Source organism: Raphanus sativus, unplaced genomic scaffold, assembly GCF_000801105.2.
Source record: "Raphanus sativus cultivar WK10039 unplaced genomic scaffold, ASM80110v3 Scaffold2926, whole genome shotgun sequence".
NCBI lineage: Eukaryota > Viridiplantae > Streptophyta > Magnoliopsida > Brassicales > Brassicaceae > Raphanus > Raphanus sativus.
In genome coordinates, this window is record NW_026618233.1 from 1 (window position 1) to 13115 (window position 13115).

A 13115-nucleotide genomic window follows, 5' to 3' on the forward strand; every position below is an offset into this window, starting at 1 on the left:
GATATGGTGGATCAAAATATTTTTTAAATGCCTCTTGAGTCAATGGATGGATGGAGGGATTGTGTTAGGAGCAGTGGGTCAACAAGTCTTGTGTGGTTGGTTGGTTTGGGTTGGAGAACTACCCCAGAACATTTTGGTTATTTAATTGCATTTAATTTCTGGCCATTCCTTGGTCAGAGAGTAACCGATATGAATTTAATAGTCGCTTTTTGTTTTCATTTCTTTTTATCCTTGTGTTACATGAACTATATATAAAAGTATAAACACCTTCCGTCTATGACTTGGTGGTTGATAAAATTGATTCTATTAGGTAGGTGTTTGAAACTAACTAAACCTAACCCTGACCCAACACGTTGTGTACGGTTTTAGAATGCGGAATCAGACTAGCTTCAGCCGGATACGCGGTTTTTGGTATGGACTATGAAGGTCATGGTCGGTCCATGGGATCTCGTTGCTACATCAAGAAGTTTGAAAACATTGTAAATGATTGTTACGACTATTACACCTCTATTTGTGGTATGGCATTTACATTACAACACCGTCCGTATATCATTTCTTCTCCTTTGGATTGTCTTAGCCTACCCATGCATGTTCTTAATTAATTAATTTTCATGCGACGCCAGCGCAAGGGGAGTACATGGAGAAAGGCAGATTCTTGTATGGAGAATCTATGGGAGGCGCAGTCACTTTATTGCTTCACAAGAAAGATCCTTCCTTTTGGAACGGCGCCGTTCTTGTCGCTCCAATGTGCAAGATATCAGAGAAGGTGAAGCCACATCCGGTGGTGATCAATCTGTTAACTAGAGTCGAAGAGATGATACCTAAGTGGAAAATAGTTCCAACAAAGAACGTGATTAACGTTGCTTTCAAGGACCTTGCCAAGCGCGAAGAGGTCTCACTAGTCTTATGGAATATTTAAATATATCTCTCACCATGTAAAGATTTGGCTCTAGATAGACAGATGGTTTATTTGGTGGTAAAATGCAGGTAAAGAACAATAAGCTGATATATCAAGACAAGCCTAGGCTCAAGACCGCACTTGAAATGCTTAGGACAAGCATGAACCTCGAAGACAGTCTCGACGAGGTTCACTTTTGATTAGTTTATTTAATTTGTTAAGTTCCCCGTCATGATGAGCTTACTATTTCACAACAAACTGGCTTTGACTTAATATACACGTATCATTTTTCTTAGGTCTCATCTTCTCACCCCTAACGAAAATTACTTGACACGTCAATGCAGAGTCTTTGATAATCTGATTTGGTTATTTTTTGGCAGATAACAATGCCCTTCTTTGTGTTACACGGAGAAGCAGACATAGTGACGGATCCAGAGATAAGCAAAGCCTTGTACGAGAAAGCTAGCTCAAGAGACAAGACTCTCAAGTTGTATCCTGGGATGTGGCATGCTCTGACGTCAGGTGAGCCTGATAACAACGTCGATCTTGTTTTTGCTGACATCACCAGTTGGCTTGATCGTAGAACAGCTGACCCAGCATCTCTCACTGTCACTCCTGTACGAGCTACTACCACTGCTAGTGTGGAGAGAGTTATTGTGACAAGTAACGGTAAAAGGAGAGCTAAACGTAGCTACTTGAACCTCCTATGCGGTTTGAACGGTGGACGTTTGGTTCCTCGATCTAGTGGTGCTATGTAAATGTAATAATTTCAAACAAAAAAAAAACAGAGAAGATGATACTGTTGTTTCTCAGTCTATTTATCTGGAAAAAGAGTTGAGCTATTAAAAATATGGGTTTCAAGGTTACAAAAAATGTATATATATATATATATTCACTTATAAAGCGTGCATGGCAAGTATGGGTTAATTTGGGATATAAGTTGTTATCGTGCGAAAGACATGAGTTGAAGAAGAAACTGGAGATTACGACATCGCTAGTAGTGGTTAATAGATCTTAATTAACTTGTGTGGGAGAACTAAGGAACACAGGGCCTCTCTCTCTCTGTTCTCATGAAGAGCCTCAAGAATAACACTCAGGTATCATCTTGAGTTTGTTGAGGAAGAAATTATTATGTATATGAAGAGTTGATTAAAAGGTCATGTGTTTATGTATGTATGTATGGAATGCAGGTGAGTTAATCAATTGCCGGAACAACAGGAAACTTGTTGGGCGAGTGAGGGCCTTTGACAGACACTGCAACATGGTTCTTCTTGAAAACGTCCGAGAGATGTGGACTGAGGTCACCCTTTCTCCTCCTCAACTCAGTTTGCATGTAGTATTCTTGAAAACGTCTCAGATGCTTTTGTTTTTCTATGGGGTGGTAGGTTCAGGAAACTGGAAAAGGGCAAGAAGAAGGCACTTCCGGTCAACAGAGATCGTTTCATAAGCAAGATGTTTCTCGGAGGAGACTCCCGTCATCATCGTGAGAAGAGAGGACTTGAGAGGCTTGTTTGTGCTGAAAATGATAAATTATTCTTGTAGGTATCTTCTGAGCTTAGACATTTTATGTGAGTCTGAAGTTGAGACGAAATAATCCTTTGTTTACCCGTAATCTAGTAGTCATTTGTGTTCAGTAGCTTGAGATTCCAGTAAAAATAACAAATGTATAAAAATCGGTGTCTCAACTACATTAACACACGGGGAGTAGCAAAACGGCAATAAAACATAAAACAAAAAAGGGAAGGGTAAATAAAAAAATGAAGATCCTGTCTCTACGAGATTCCTGCTGCTGCAGCGGTCATGGAGTTATAAAAGAGCTTAGACCGGGGGCTACTTATTCTGTTGATGAAGAAGTGGCCTCCTGATTTTGGTCGCCAAAGACACGCTGACGGAAATCTTTGACCATAAGTGGGAGTCCTTGGCGGAGAGCCACCTTTGGTTCCCAACCAAGAAGCTCTTTGGCCTTTGTTATGTCTGGTTTCCTCTTGTGTGGGTCATCCTCCGTGTTTGGTCTAAACTCTATCTTTGCGTTCGGGTCTATAGTCTCTTGGACCACCTTAGCGAGCTCAAGCATGGTGAATTCACCGGGGTTACCAAGGTTAAATGGGCCAACATGTTCTCCTTCCATCAACCTCATCAGCCCCTCCACCTAAATATCACATTCAAGTGTTTTTTAACAATAATACTCTCAATCAACAAACAATCCAATGTAATGGAGAAACAGAAAAATTTAGAATGTTTTAGCAAATCTATAAGCAGTAGGGGGCTACAATGAAACAAACTTTTCTATTGCATTGAATGAATGAAGTAAAGGAGGAAAAGGTGGGAAAAGATACCAGATCAGAGACAAACTGGAAGCTCCGGGTCTGCTTACCATCGCCATAAACAGTCAAAGGCTCTTTTCTTAAAGCCTGCATTGCCATTCCATTACACACTTAATCTCACTGGTATTACTCTATAATATATATAAAAATCTGTAAGAAAAAAAAAAGGAAACGTATGATTACCTGAGCAACGAAGTTGCTAACCACACGACCATCATCAATACACATCCGAGGCCCATAAGTATTGAAGATCCGAGCTATCCTAACCTGTTAATAATAAAAGTCAGTCAAAAATCAGTATCTGTATTTTGCTATATAACATGAAAGATTAAAGACCTCAACATTGGCGCCTCTGTGGTAGTCCATGGCCAACGTCTCGGCCGTACGTTTTCCTTCGTCGTAACAACTCCGAACACCTGTGGTGGAATGGAATGGAATGGAATGGAATGGGGAGTTCCAATTGTCACAAAGCTCAACTACAGTAGTAATATTTCTGAATTGCAGAGTAGAGGGAAAAAGTAGTAATACCGATGGGATTGACGTTGCCCCAGTAAGTCTCAACCTGAGGGTGCTGCAGAGGATCTCCGTACACCTCACTCGTACTCGTCAGCAGGAATCTCGCTCCCACTCTCTTCGCCAGCCCCAACATGTTCAACGTCCCCACCACGTTCGTCTTGATGGTCTTGACGGGATTGAACTTGTAGTGAACAGGAGAAGCAGGGCAGGCGAGATGGTAGATGTGGTCAACCTCGAGAAGGATGGGCTCGACGACGTCGTGCCTGATGAGCTCGAAGTTAGGGTTACCGAAATGATGCATCACGTTCTCTTTGCTCCCCGTGAAGAAGTTGTCCACCACGATCACCTTGTCTCCTCTCGCCATCAATCTGTCCACCAGGTGTGACCCCACGAAACCGGCCCCGCCGGTCACCACCACACGAAGACCTTTGCGTTTCAGACCCAGAGGGATCCTCCCTCCCACCGATCCCATGCTAATGTACTCTTCTATCCTACTCCTACTCTGCTGCGCCAACGAGGAGGACGACGATGATCTCATCTCGGAAAGCGGATCCGAGTTGTACTGAATCCGAATGGAGGAGGATGGAGAGAAAAGAGTGAAGGCTAAGGTGGCAATTGCAATGCCGACGAGAACGAAGACGAGTCTCTGTTCCCTCAGCATGTAACGGATCGCCTTCATTGCCTTCCGATTGTATGCTTGATGGGCTTCTGCTTGCTCCATCTCGTCTCGCCGATACCCCATCTTCTTCTTCTTCTTTTTTTGATTATTGAAATGTTGGATCCAATATCGGTGGAATAAAGAGCCACGGTGAGAGAGAGTCTTGGTAGGAGAATTAATCGGAGTCGAACTCGCCGGTGACTGAGTCGATCCACTTTTCTTTTTTGGACAATACTGAAAAAGGCCTTATGGGCTTTCTCAATTTTTGTATTACAAGGCGCGTTAGCCTCCTTTTTTATCCATTGCTCATTTTTATGTTAGATCCGTTTAGGATTATACTTCATGTTTCAACAACTGTTTATTTGTTTTCTTGTACGTTTTGGGTCTGGGCTGCTGGAGTGAACGAAATTAGCAGGATGGTAAAATAGATAAAAGTAATCTGGATCATCACATTCGGCTATATATATATTTACCCAAAACATTATAAGCCTCTTAGTTTCAAATTTAGGCCTCACTAGCAAAGCAACAATTGAAAGTGTTCATATCATCCACCCATCCCTTTCCCCCATTCCTAAACATACTCGTCTTCCACAAATAAATGCATATTTCAGATTTTTGCAAGTTTATGAAAACCGACAGGAGAGGCATTCAGTATATAGGATAATAGGACATGTAAAAGCTTATTAAATGTGACTATGACGACATATGGCTTAGTTTCGCCTAGCCTCACCAACCCAATTTAAAACCCATCCTTTTATATAATATATGTGCTTACAAGAAAAACTAAACCCAATTAATACTCATCATCCCATGCATGATGTATGCTTATGTGGAATCAAAAATTCGTTAGATAATAAAACAAACAATTCATCATTAAATCGTTTTATTTCTTTCTGAAAAGTACTGGAAAAAATTGTCTGCAAATTGTCATGAAACTTGCGGAAGGGCAAAATGGCTAACATGTAACTGTGTATTTCGTTTTGACTGATCATCGATCATACATTTGTAAATAAAAACTGATAAAATTTGGATAGTTTTTTTTATGTAGTGTGTAATAATAATAAGCGCAATGGCGTAGACTACAACTACAAGCCATCATAAGCAAGCTTGTTCAGTAGCGCCAGAGCGTTGCTGCATAACTGCATACACCTGCTCGCCCTCCTCCGGATCATCCTCACCGTCCACGAACTAATTGACGTCTCCTCAAATCCATCTAGACACGTGTCCTCATCCGTGAGTGCAGAGCTCAACCACGTGGCCAGATCGCTCATCTGCTGCTGAAACTCGCTGTCGGCGTCCAGTTTCCGGAGAAGTGCGAGCGACTTGTACAGATTCCCCAGGGAGTCCACGAACAGCTCTCGACAATCCGATAACGCGACTCTCTCGCGTTTCCCAACCGCCAGACTCCGCGTTTTCAGCAAGAGTCTCAGGATCTGTTTGGTGTCGGTTATGGTCACCGCGACGCCAGCGCGGGCCCACTTGCTCGAGTTGTTTTCGGCGACGACTGCAAACGGCCATAGCGTTCGAAAGCATAGCTGTTGGTACTGCGTTACGCTGCACGCGTTTTTAACATACCTGCTGTACCGCGTTAACCTACACGGGTTTGTATCGTCTGTGTGGTTGCGCCCAGAGGCTAACGACGGGTTTGAGTTTAGTGCCAGAAGAAGAGAGAGAAGAGCAAACGTGATAGAAGAATTCATGTGGTTTACAAGAAAGATCTAAACTAGCTCTCTGGACGATCGATATTATTGATTGAAATAAATATAGAGAGACAGCTACTATATATACACATACACACGAAGGAACTGATGGGATTATTACGTAACTTTTAACCCTTTTTAATTAAGATACAATACAAGATACGTCAACTTGAAGTTTTAAAGCATATGGGAAAGTCCATTTGTAGGTATTATTATAGTAATCACTATAACGACTAAACATTAATGGTTGTTAGCCATACTTTAGGTTTAGGTGTATGGTGTAGTTTTCCATTTCTTTTACCATTTAAAGTAGAGACTACCACAAGATCATATACGTAAATATATTTTGCTTTCTAGATTATTAAACTAATGGATTAATGAATGTACTAACACAAATAGTCATTTTCTAAATTTCGAGGGTTGCAGAGGAAGCAAGAGAAAGGTGAGAAGCAATAATGAAAGTTAAAAAGACTATGAAAAAGTCAGCTGGAGCCGACAGATTGGTAACTCTTTAAGCTTAATTCTCTGATCCCCTAATCATTTAATGTGTTTGTGAATTATTAAATTTGATTATTGTTTTCCTTGAAGCAAGAGGGAAATTTTTGTTTTTTTAAAAAAAATATCTAAAGACCAGTTTTGAATTAAGTTTTTTTTTATATCATCTAATAGATTAATATTGATTTTCAATACTAAATTACACACAAATCCGGCTGGGAATACATTCCCACCGGAACCAAGAGTTGACAAGGATCTAGATCCCTCCAGAATTAAGTTCAAACACAGCAACAAACGCCTAACTAGAAACAACAGAAGACCAGCTTTAGTACAGGTAAAGCCAAAGAAAATTTTGAATTGGAGTTAGTTTCACAATTATAGCTTGTATATATGGGGGTCAGAATCAAATCATTCAATACCCAAAAAATGACCGGTTACAAGATCGTTATCTAAACCGGTTGAATGACATTTGATAGTGTGATGTGTGTTGGCGTTGAAAATGGACGAGCCCACTGAAAATGAACCTAAGTTTTGTTCTTATTCATACGTGTTACTTAGCCCAAATTCACCGACTATCCACATTTTGGCAATGAGGAAATGATGTTGAAATGTTATAGTTCATCATATAATTTAGTTCAGGAATAGCGAATACTCTGCTATTAAAAGAGTATATGTGATAAACAACCACACACAAAGATTGTCTTGAATCATTTCACATCAAGGTAAACATTATTTCACTCTTTGGCACAATTTTGATTTGACTATGCAGATACACTTTATTTTGGCTGTTGGGTGATCATCAGACCTTGATCTTAGGCTTCTTCACGATCATCACGGAGCAATGCGCATGGTGAGCACAGTAGTCGCTCACGCTCCCCATAACCGCCCTGTTCCAAACACAGAGACAAGTGATGATGATCATTGTCAAGTTCACTAATTAACAAGGATACCATATATATTTTTAAAGGGATGGATACATGCATATATAGATGAATAATTAATTTATTAACTGACCTCTTGATAGCTCCATGACCATGGTTTCCCACAACAAGAAGAGAAGCATGGTGTTTATCCACAGCCTCGCACAGGATATTCCTCGCATCGCCTTCGAAAACTTCCATAGTCGCGTCATGAACCTACACATATCAAACGTAGAATAATTGAGAAGAAGGTAGTTTGCGGCCAAGCTAGGGAGCTAACCAAAATATTGGATAATAATTGTTCAGGAGAAAGTAGGGAAAAAGGAAAACGTGTGTCTATAGACTAGCTTGATGCTTTTGAATGATTCACACAACCTAAACCTCATATAACAACAATACATGATGAATGAATAACGAAGTAACACACACATGTAGTAGTCTTATAAAATAGTCTCATGATCATCCGCACGTACGTACCGATTTGCTCTCACAGATTCCTTTGGCCTTGTCGACAACCTTAGCAGCGGTATGCTTCAAATCTGCATCAACATGAGGCACAACCTCCGCAATTCCGGGACCAGCGAAACCAACGGCAGAGACGGCGTTAAGTTTGGCGTGGATGATTAAGAGCTTGAACGGAAAATTCGGAGCATAAGGAGCGAAGAAACGATCAAGCGTCCACTCCAAAGCGTAGGTGCTCTGCTCGCTTTCGTCCAGACCGACGACCATCAGCGGTTTCTCCTCTCCGGTAGCCATGACAATCTTTTGTTTGAGCTTAATTATGGAAGAAGAAGAAGAAGAATAAGATTCCAAAATGATGTAGCAGAGAGAAAAGAGAGAGAGCTTTCTTTCTATACAGCAAGTGAAAGAGGAAGGAATGCGATACTGTGATGGTCCTCGTTACTACTTTATGCCCCTCTTCTTTCTTTTCTTTTTTGATCCATTAACCGAATATTTTACTTGTTTTGCATGGTCGCTTTCATTGTTACGTGGCCCAGAAATTAGTTTTCGAGTTTCAACATTGCGGGCCTAGGCCCAAATTAAGTTCAGCGTGGAAGATAATTTGTAGAACATGCAATACAAAGATACACTGCCTAGTCACATAGCCAAAGCAACAATAAACTCGGTAACTCTTTAACTTATGTATCTTTATTCGATTATAATCGGGTTTTCAACTGAACTGCATTCATCATAAACATAACTTTTTAAAGCAACATTACTAGGAGGAAGCAGGCAGCAGCTAACGAAGAAGACAAGTTGCTCTGACAAGCAGGTGGAACAACGACCAGGCGGTGTATATATTTTTCGAAGCAAACATCTTTTTTTTTTGAATAAAGAAGCAAACATCTGCATAAGCTGTAAATTCTTTTCTGCAAAAATAGTGTCAGTAGTTTTCCGGTCATTTTCTTCTTCTAGATATATATGTAAAAGAAGGTAAGTAAATGCCAGTTTGATTAGTCAGCCTTGCATAATTCTGCGGTTTAGACATCCTCTATATTCATCTTCGAGTACTTGGGATGATCGTAGTGGTAAAGTGTAACATGTTTCAATTCCTATAGTAGTTAGGTCAAGGATGAAGTTCTTGAAAACTGTAAACCTTTGGGTTAACTGGACCTCTTCCATCTAATTGTGAGATAAGAGCTCATGAACTTAATTGGTCTCTTTCAGTAGAAAAAAATATAAAAATTTGGGGCAACCGCCTCAAAGACAGAGATGAAATAAAAAATAATAATGCGCATCCAGGGAATCGAACCCTGGTCAGTACCGTGGGAGGGTACTATGATACCACTACACCAGATGCGCTTGTTGTATATTAGTGACCAGCTATTTTTCTAGTTACTATAGTATTCCTTCTTCATTGGATTTTCTTGGTTACACATGATTTTTTTTTTTTTTTTTGCTGGGACTTGGGCTAAAAAAGGGTACAAAATCACCAATGATTAGCTAAAATGCTACTCCTTCAGTTTCATAAAGAATGTTATATTGGTTACATTTTTAATAAATATTAAGAAACTGATAAAAATGTATTTATGTTTTCACTATTTTTATCTAACTAATAACATTTTGAATAAATAAATATATTTATAAGATTAATATACTTTTAATTAATATTGAGCTGAATGTAAGCATAAATCACATTAAAATTGTAAAACGATATTTTTTGTATAACAAGAAATATATTAAAGTGATATGAAACAGAAACTGAGAAAAAAAGAGTAACTATTAATTCTTTAGCCTATCAAAACTCAAAAGGTTCAGTTGTCTTTTGGTCTGTTGGGAATGTCAATAAATACCTCTTATGATCATATAAGAGTGCACTTATCTTTGATAAAAAAAAAAAGAGTACACTTTTATCTTAGTTTAAGCCCATAGAGAAGCCCAAATTATTAGTCGGTGTCTGTCATTTGTTCTTTTTATTTCTGGATCAAAATGTGTCTGTCTTCTTCGCGCGCTCCCACGACTACGAAAATGCATATATAATAATTAGTTAAGCTGATAAAAAAAGGATCGTAATCGTCCAAAAAGCTGTGTAAGCCATGCAGGCATGAGCATATACAAGCACGTGTCCACCCTTCTTTTTTTCTTTCAGAAAGTCGATTCATATCCAAAACAAAAACCAATTTTATAGTTAGCACTCCACGTGTATCCCATCTCTGTTAATGGCTCGACACTTGTCTCTCCGACACCAGAGCCTGGAGTCTTGCCTTGTTATTCTTTCTTCTATATAGTTGAGCTCCTGATTATTCTCTGACCAAGCTGCTTCTTCTCTTCTCATTTGCTCAATCGCTCCCTATCTCAATCTTAATATTCTGCGTTGGACGACGTTGTAATGGATTCTCAGGACATCAGGTACCGTGGCGGAGACGACAGAGACGCTGCAACCACCGCTATGGCCGAGACGGACAGGAAACACGCTGACGACAACAACAACAACAACAAAGGCAAACGCGATCAAAAGAGGGCGATGGCCAAACGCGGTCTTAAATCGCTTACGGTGGCGGTTGCGGCTCCTGTGCTCGTGATGCTCTTCGAAACGTATTTCCTCGGCGGCTACGGCAATCGTGCACGTTCCTCGTCGTGGATCCCGCCTCCGTGGGTCCTACACGCGACTCGTCTGGCGTCGAGCGGTCTGATGGGCTTGGCTGCGTGGCTCGTATGGGTGGACGGTGGATTCCACAAGAAGCCGAATGCTCTGTATCTTTACTTGGCTCAGTTTACGCTTTGTTTGCTTTGGGGTCCGGTTACTTTTGTGCTCGGGTCAGGATTAGCCGGGCTTGTGGTGTGGTTGGGTCAATCTGCGGCCTTGTTCAGATGCTACAAGGCCTTTAATGAGATCAGTCCGGTCGCTGGTAATCTAGTAAAGCTGTGTTTGGCTTTTACTGCGTTCGTTGCTGCCGTGAATGTAAAGCTTGCAATCGCCTGAGATATTATGATGTTATAAGCCAACAATGACGTGATGGTCTTTGAAAATTCGACGTTGTAGTCTCAGTAATCAAGTGTGTGTTTTTACGAGTGTTTTGTAATATAACACTAAATAAATAAACAAGTTGTGACCTTCCTACAACTTTAAACCCAATGGAGCTACTACCATTTCAAGATGATTATCTTTCAAACTTCCATTTAAAGAAATTGCCTTTCAAATACAATAATAAAAAAAAAAGATCTGAGACATCTCAAAGCTCAAGCAACTGTCTTCGTTACTGTTACAACATAAAAGACGCTCCCAAGACAGAACACATGTTTCCAATTATCTTAGTAAGGAGAGTGTCTGTTTCTTTGGCGGTTTCTTGCCGGCTTGACGACCAATTCGTTTGAGGTCCAAGATCGGTTGTTGTTGTTCCCAGCAGCAGAATTGTCTTCGGACTTCCAGCAACATAAGCGTCCATCTTCACCACCAGTCCATCCGAATAAACCTGCAGCTCCTCCATACTCGCTTGGCATCTGCAAGACGCTCCTGACGACATCTATGTGACCTCCACTAAGAATGGCTTGAGCAGGGCCTATTGATCCAGGGCTTTTATAGTTCACCGGAAAATAACCGATGGTACCAGCGCAGGTTCCACCTACCACCCATAAGTGTTCACCCCCTGGACAATAGCAATCAACGAAATAGTCAACCTGCAAACAAAAAAGGGAAATGAGAAAGAAATTTAGCAACGATTAGGTCTCTCTCTCTCTCTCTCAAGTGTTTTAATGTTTGGTTAGAATGAGGTTTTCACATTATCTTGACTCCAGCGATCAGATGCAAGCTCCCGAGCTTTCTCAAGGTTGACTTCACAGCTTCCATCTTGCCAGTTCCAGATGCTAGAAAAGGGAGGGAGGGTAACCAGATAAGAGACAAGCTCAATTGAAGAGACTAGTCAGTAGTCACAGAGTGAGTGTAAAGGTAAGCACCTAAGAGTTTCAATGTGAGTGAGACACCAGAGCTTTTGATAGCAATCTCCAAGGAAACCTATCTTGCCAACTGAGGTTCCCACGTTGATCACCTAAAAACAAGAAGGGAAAGGGAAAGGGAAAGGGGGAGGGATCTCTCATGTATTCTGTCAATCAAAAGCTCGTAGAAAAAAAGAAAAGAAAAAGAAACATACAGAATCGAGATGGTCATCGTCGTTGATATCACCTTCAGTGTTGAAGAGACAAATCAAACCGTCAACAGAGGCAGAAACAAGTTTGTTCCGATTGTTAGGAACAAAGCGTACCTAGGTAGGGGGGGACACACGCAAATACAATTAACTTAACAAACGAACGAAACGAACTCACTCTAGAGAAGATGCAAAAAAAAAGAGAGACGGACACAAACCTGAGTGACATCGTCCATGTGGGATTCCTCAAGACAAGCAACTTGCTTAGAGTTTCTCCAGTCCCAAAGACAAACCTGCACCCCAAATCCATGCACTTTTGAGACGCCTGTAACAGCAAAAGGGGAACATGGAGTACTCCGGAAAAAGAACCTGGTGTTTGCATCCAGCAGCGAGAAGATGATCAGCAGAACCTCCAAAGGAGAAGCTAAAGACCTCTTGACCATTATCAGCAGCATCAATACACGCTACCTGCTGGAAAGAACGGGTGTCCCAAGATCTGATGGTACCATCGGAGGAGCAAGAGTGAAGAAGGTGTGGAGAGTTGGTTGAAAACTCTATTTGGTTTACTGTATCCGAGTGTCCTTTCAATTCTCCGTAGTATTGAGCTGTCTCCGGCGAGTATAGCTTTACGCTGTTCGTCGACAAGGACACCGCTATTGCCGTCCAATCACCTCTGTCACATCCACACACAAATGATTATTCTCTCTCTCTATCTCAATTCAATTTGGTTTTGGTTTTGGTTTTGGTTTGGAAAGAGTGAATTACAATAATTGAGATTTGCTCACTTACTTTGGGACAATCTGGAACACGTAGTCCGACCCGAAGTTTGTCGGAATTGAGTTCTTCAGACCAAATCTCTGTGCCGAACAAGACTCACGATTTTGAGACTCCACTTCCATCTCCCACCACACCTTCTTTCTTCCTCTGTTTTGTTTTGGAGGGGTGGGTTTAACAGTTTGTTAGGGTTTGTCGGATCCCAGACGAGTATCACCTCTCTCTCTCTCTCTCTCTAGGCATCAAA

At 40.9% G+C, this 13115-nt stretch overlaps 6 protein-coding genes and 1 non-coding gene across 7 annotated transcripts; 2 read left to right on the top strand and 5 right to left on the bottom strand.

The window, feature by feature from the left end:
- Positions 1-47: 47 nt before the first annotated feature.
- On the top strand, positions 48-1747 carry LOC130506139 (caffeoylshikimate esterase-like). Its single transcript, XM_057000774.1, has 4 exons — positions 48-516; positions 624-892; positions 988-1086; positions 1279-1747. Exons 1-4 carry the CDS (start codon positions 414-416, stop codon positions 1654-1656), a joined length of 849 nt encoding a protein of 282 aa, XP_056856754.1. The 5' UTR covers positions 48-413; the 3' UTR covers positions 1657-1747.
- A 795-nt stretch (positions 1748-2542) lies between these two features.
- Positions 2543-4595, bottom strand: LOC130506138 (UDP-glucuronic acid decarboxylase 4-like). Its single transcript, XM_057000773.1, has 5 exons — positions 3751-4595; positions 3559-3638; positions 3406-3489; positions 3235-3309; positions 2543-3047 (listed from the first exon to the last, which is right to left on the bottom strand). The coding sequence occupies exons 1-5, from the start codon at positions 4478-4480 to the stop codon at positions 2733-2735; spliced, it is 1284 nt and encodes a 427-aa protein (XP_056856753.1). The 5' UTR covers positions 4481-4595; the 3' UTR covers positions 2543-2732.
- Positions 4596-5262: 667 nt separating this feature from the next.
- Positions 5263-6157, bottom strand: LOC130506140 (pectinesterase inhibitor 6-like). The gene has a single exon (XM_057000775.1). The coding sequence runs from the start codon at positions 6094-6096 to the stop codon at positions 5482-5484; it is 615 nt and encodes a 204-aa protein (XP_056856755.1). The 5' UTR covers positions 6097-6157; the 3' UTR covers positions 5263-5481.
- Positions 6158-7189: 1032 nt separating this feature from the next.
- Positions 7190-8405, bottom strand: LOC130506136 (universal stress protein PHOS34-like). The gene is made up of 3 exons (XM_057000771.1): positions 7989-8405; positions 7606-7727; positions 7190-7478 (listed from the first exon to the last, which is right to left on the bottom strand). The coding sequence occupies exons 1-3, from the start codon at positions 8265-8267 to the stop codon at positions 7391-7393; spliced, it is 489 nt and encodes a 162-aa protein (XP_056856751.1). The 5' UTR covers positions 8268-8405; the 3' UTR covers positions 7190-7390.
- An 838-nt stretch (positions 8406-9243) lies between these two features.
- Positions 9244-9314, bottom strand: TRNAG-CCC (transfer RNA glycine (anticodon CCC)). The gene has a single exon. It is a non-coding gene; the product is annotated as a tRNA-Gly (tRNA).
- Positions 9315-10225: 911 nt separating this feature from the next.
- Positions 10226-11088, top strand: LOC130506137 (translocator protein homolog). The gene has a single exon (XM_057000772.1). The coding sequence runs from the start codon at positions 10342-10344 to the stop codon at positions 10933-10935; it is 594 nt and encodes a 197-aa protein (XP_056856752.1). The 5' UTR covers positions 10226-10341; the 3' UTR covers positions 10936-11088.
- Positions 11089-11113: 25 nt separating this feature from the next.
- LOC108848515 (WD repeat-containing protein GTS1) lies at positions 11114-13073 on the bottom strand. Its single transcript, XM_018621905.2, has 7 exons — positions 12884-13073; positions 12464-12767; positions 12313-12387; positions 12101-12211; positions 11907-11998; positions 11732-11816; positions 11114-11630 (listed from the first exon to the last, which is right to left on the bottom strand). Exons 1-7 carry the CDS (start codon positions 12991-12993, stop codon positions 11265-11267), a joined length of 1143 nt encoding a protein of 380 aa, XP_018477407.1. The 5' UTR covers positions 12994-13073; the 3' UTR covers positions 11114-11264.
- Positions 13074-13115: the final 42 nt, after the last annotated feature.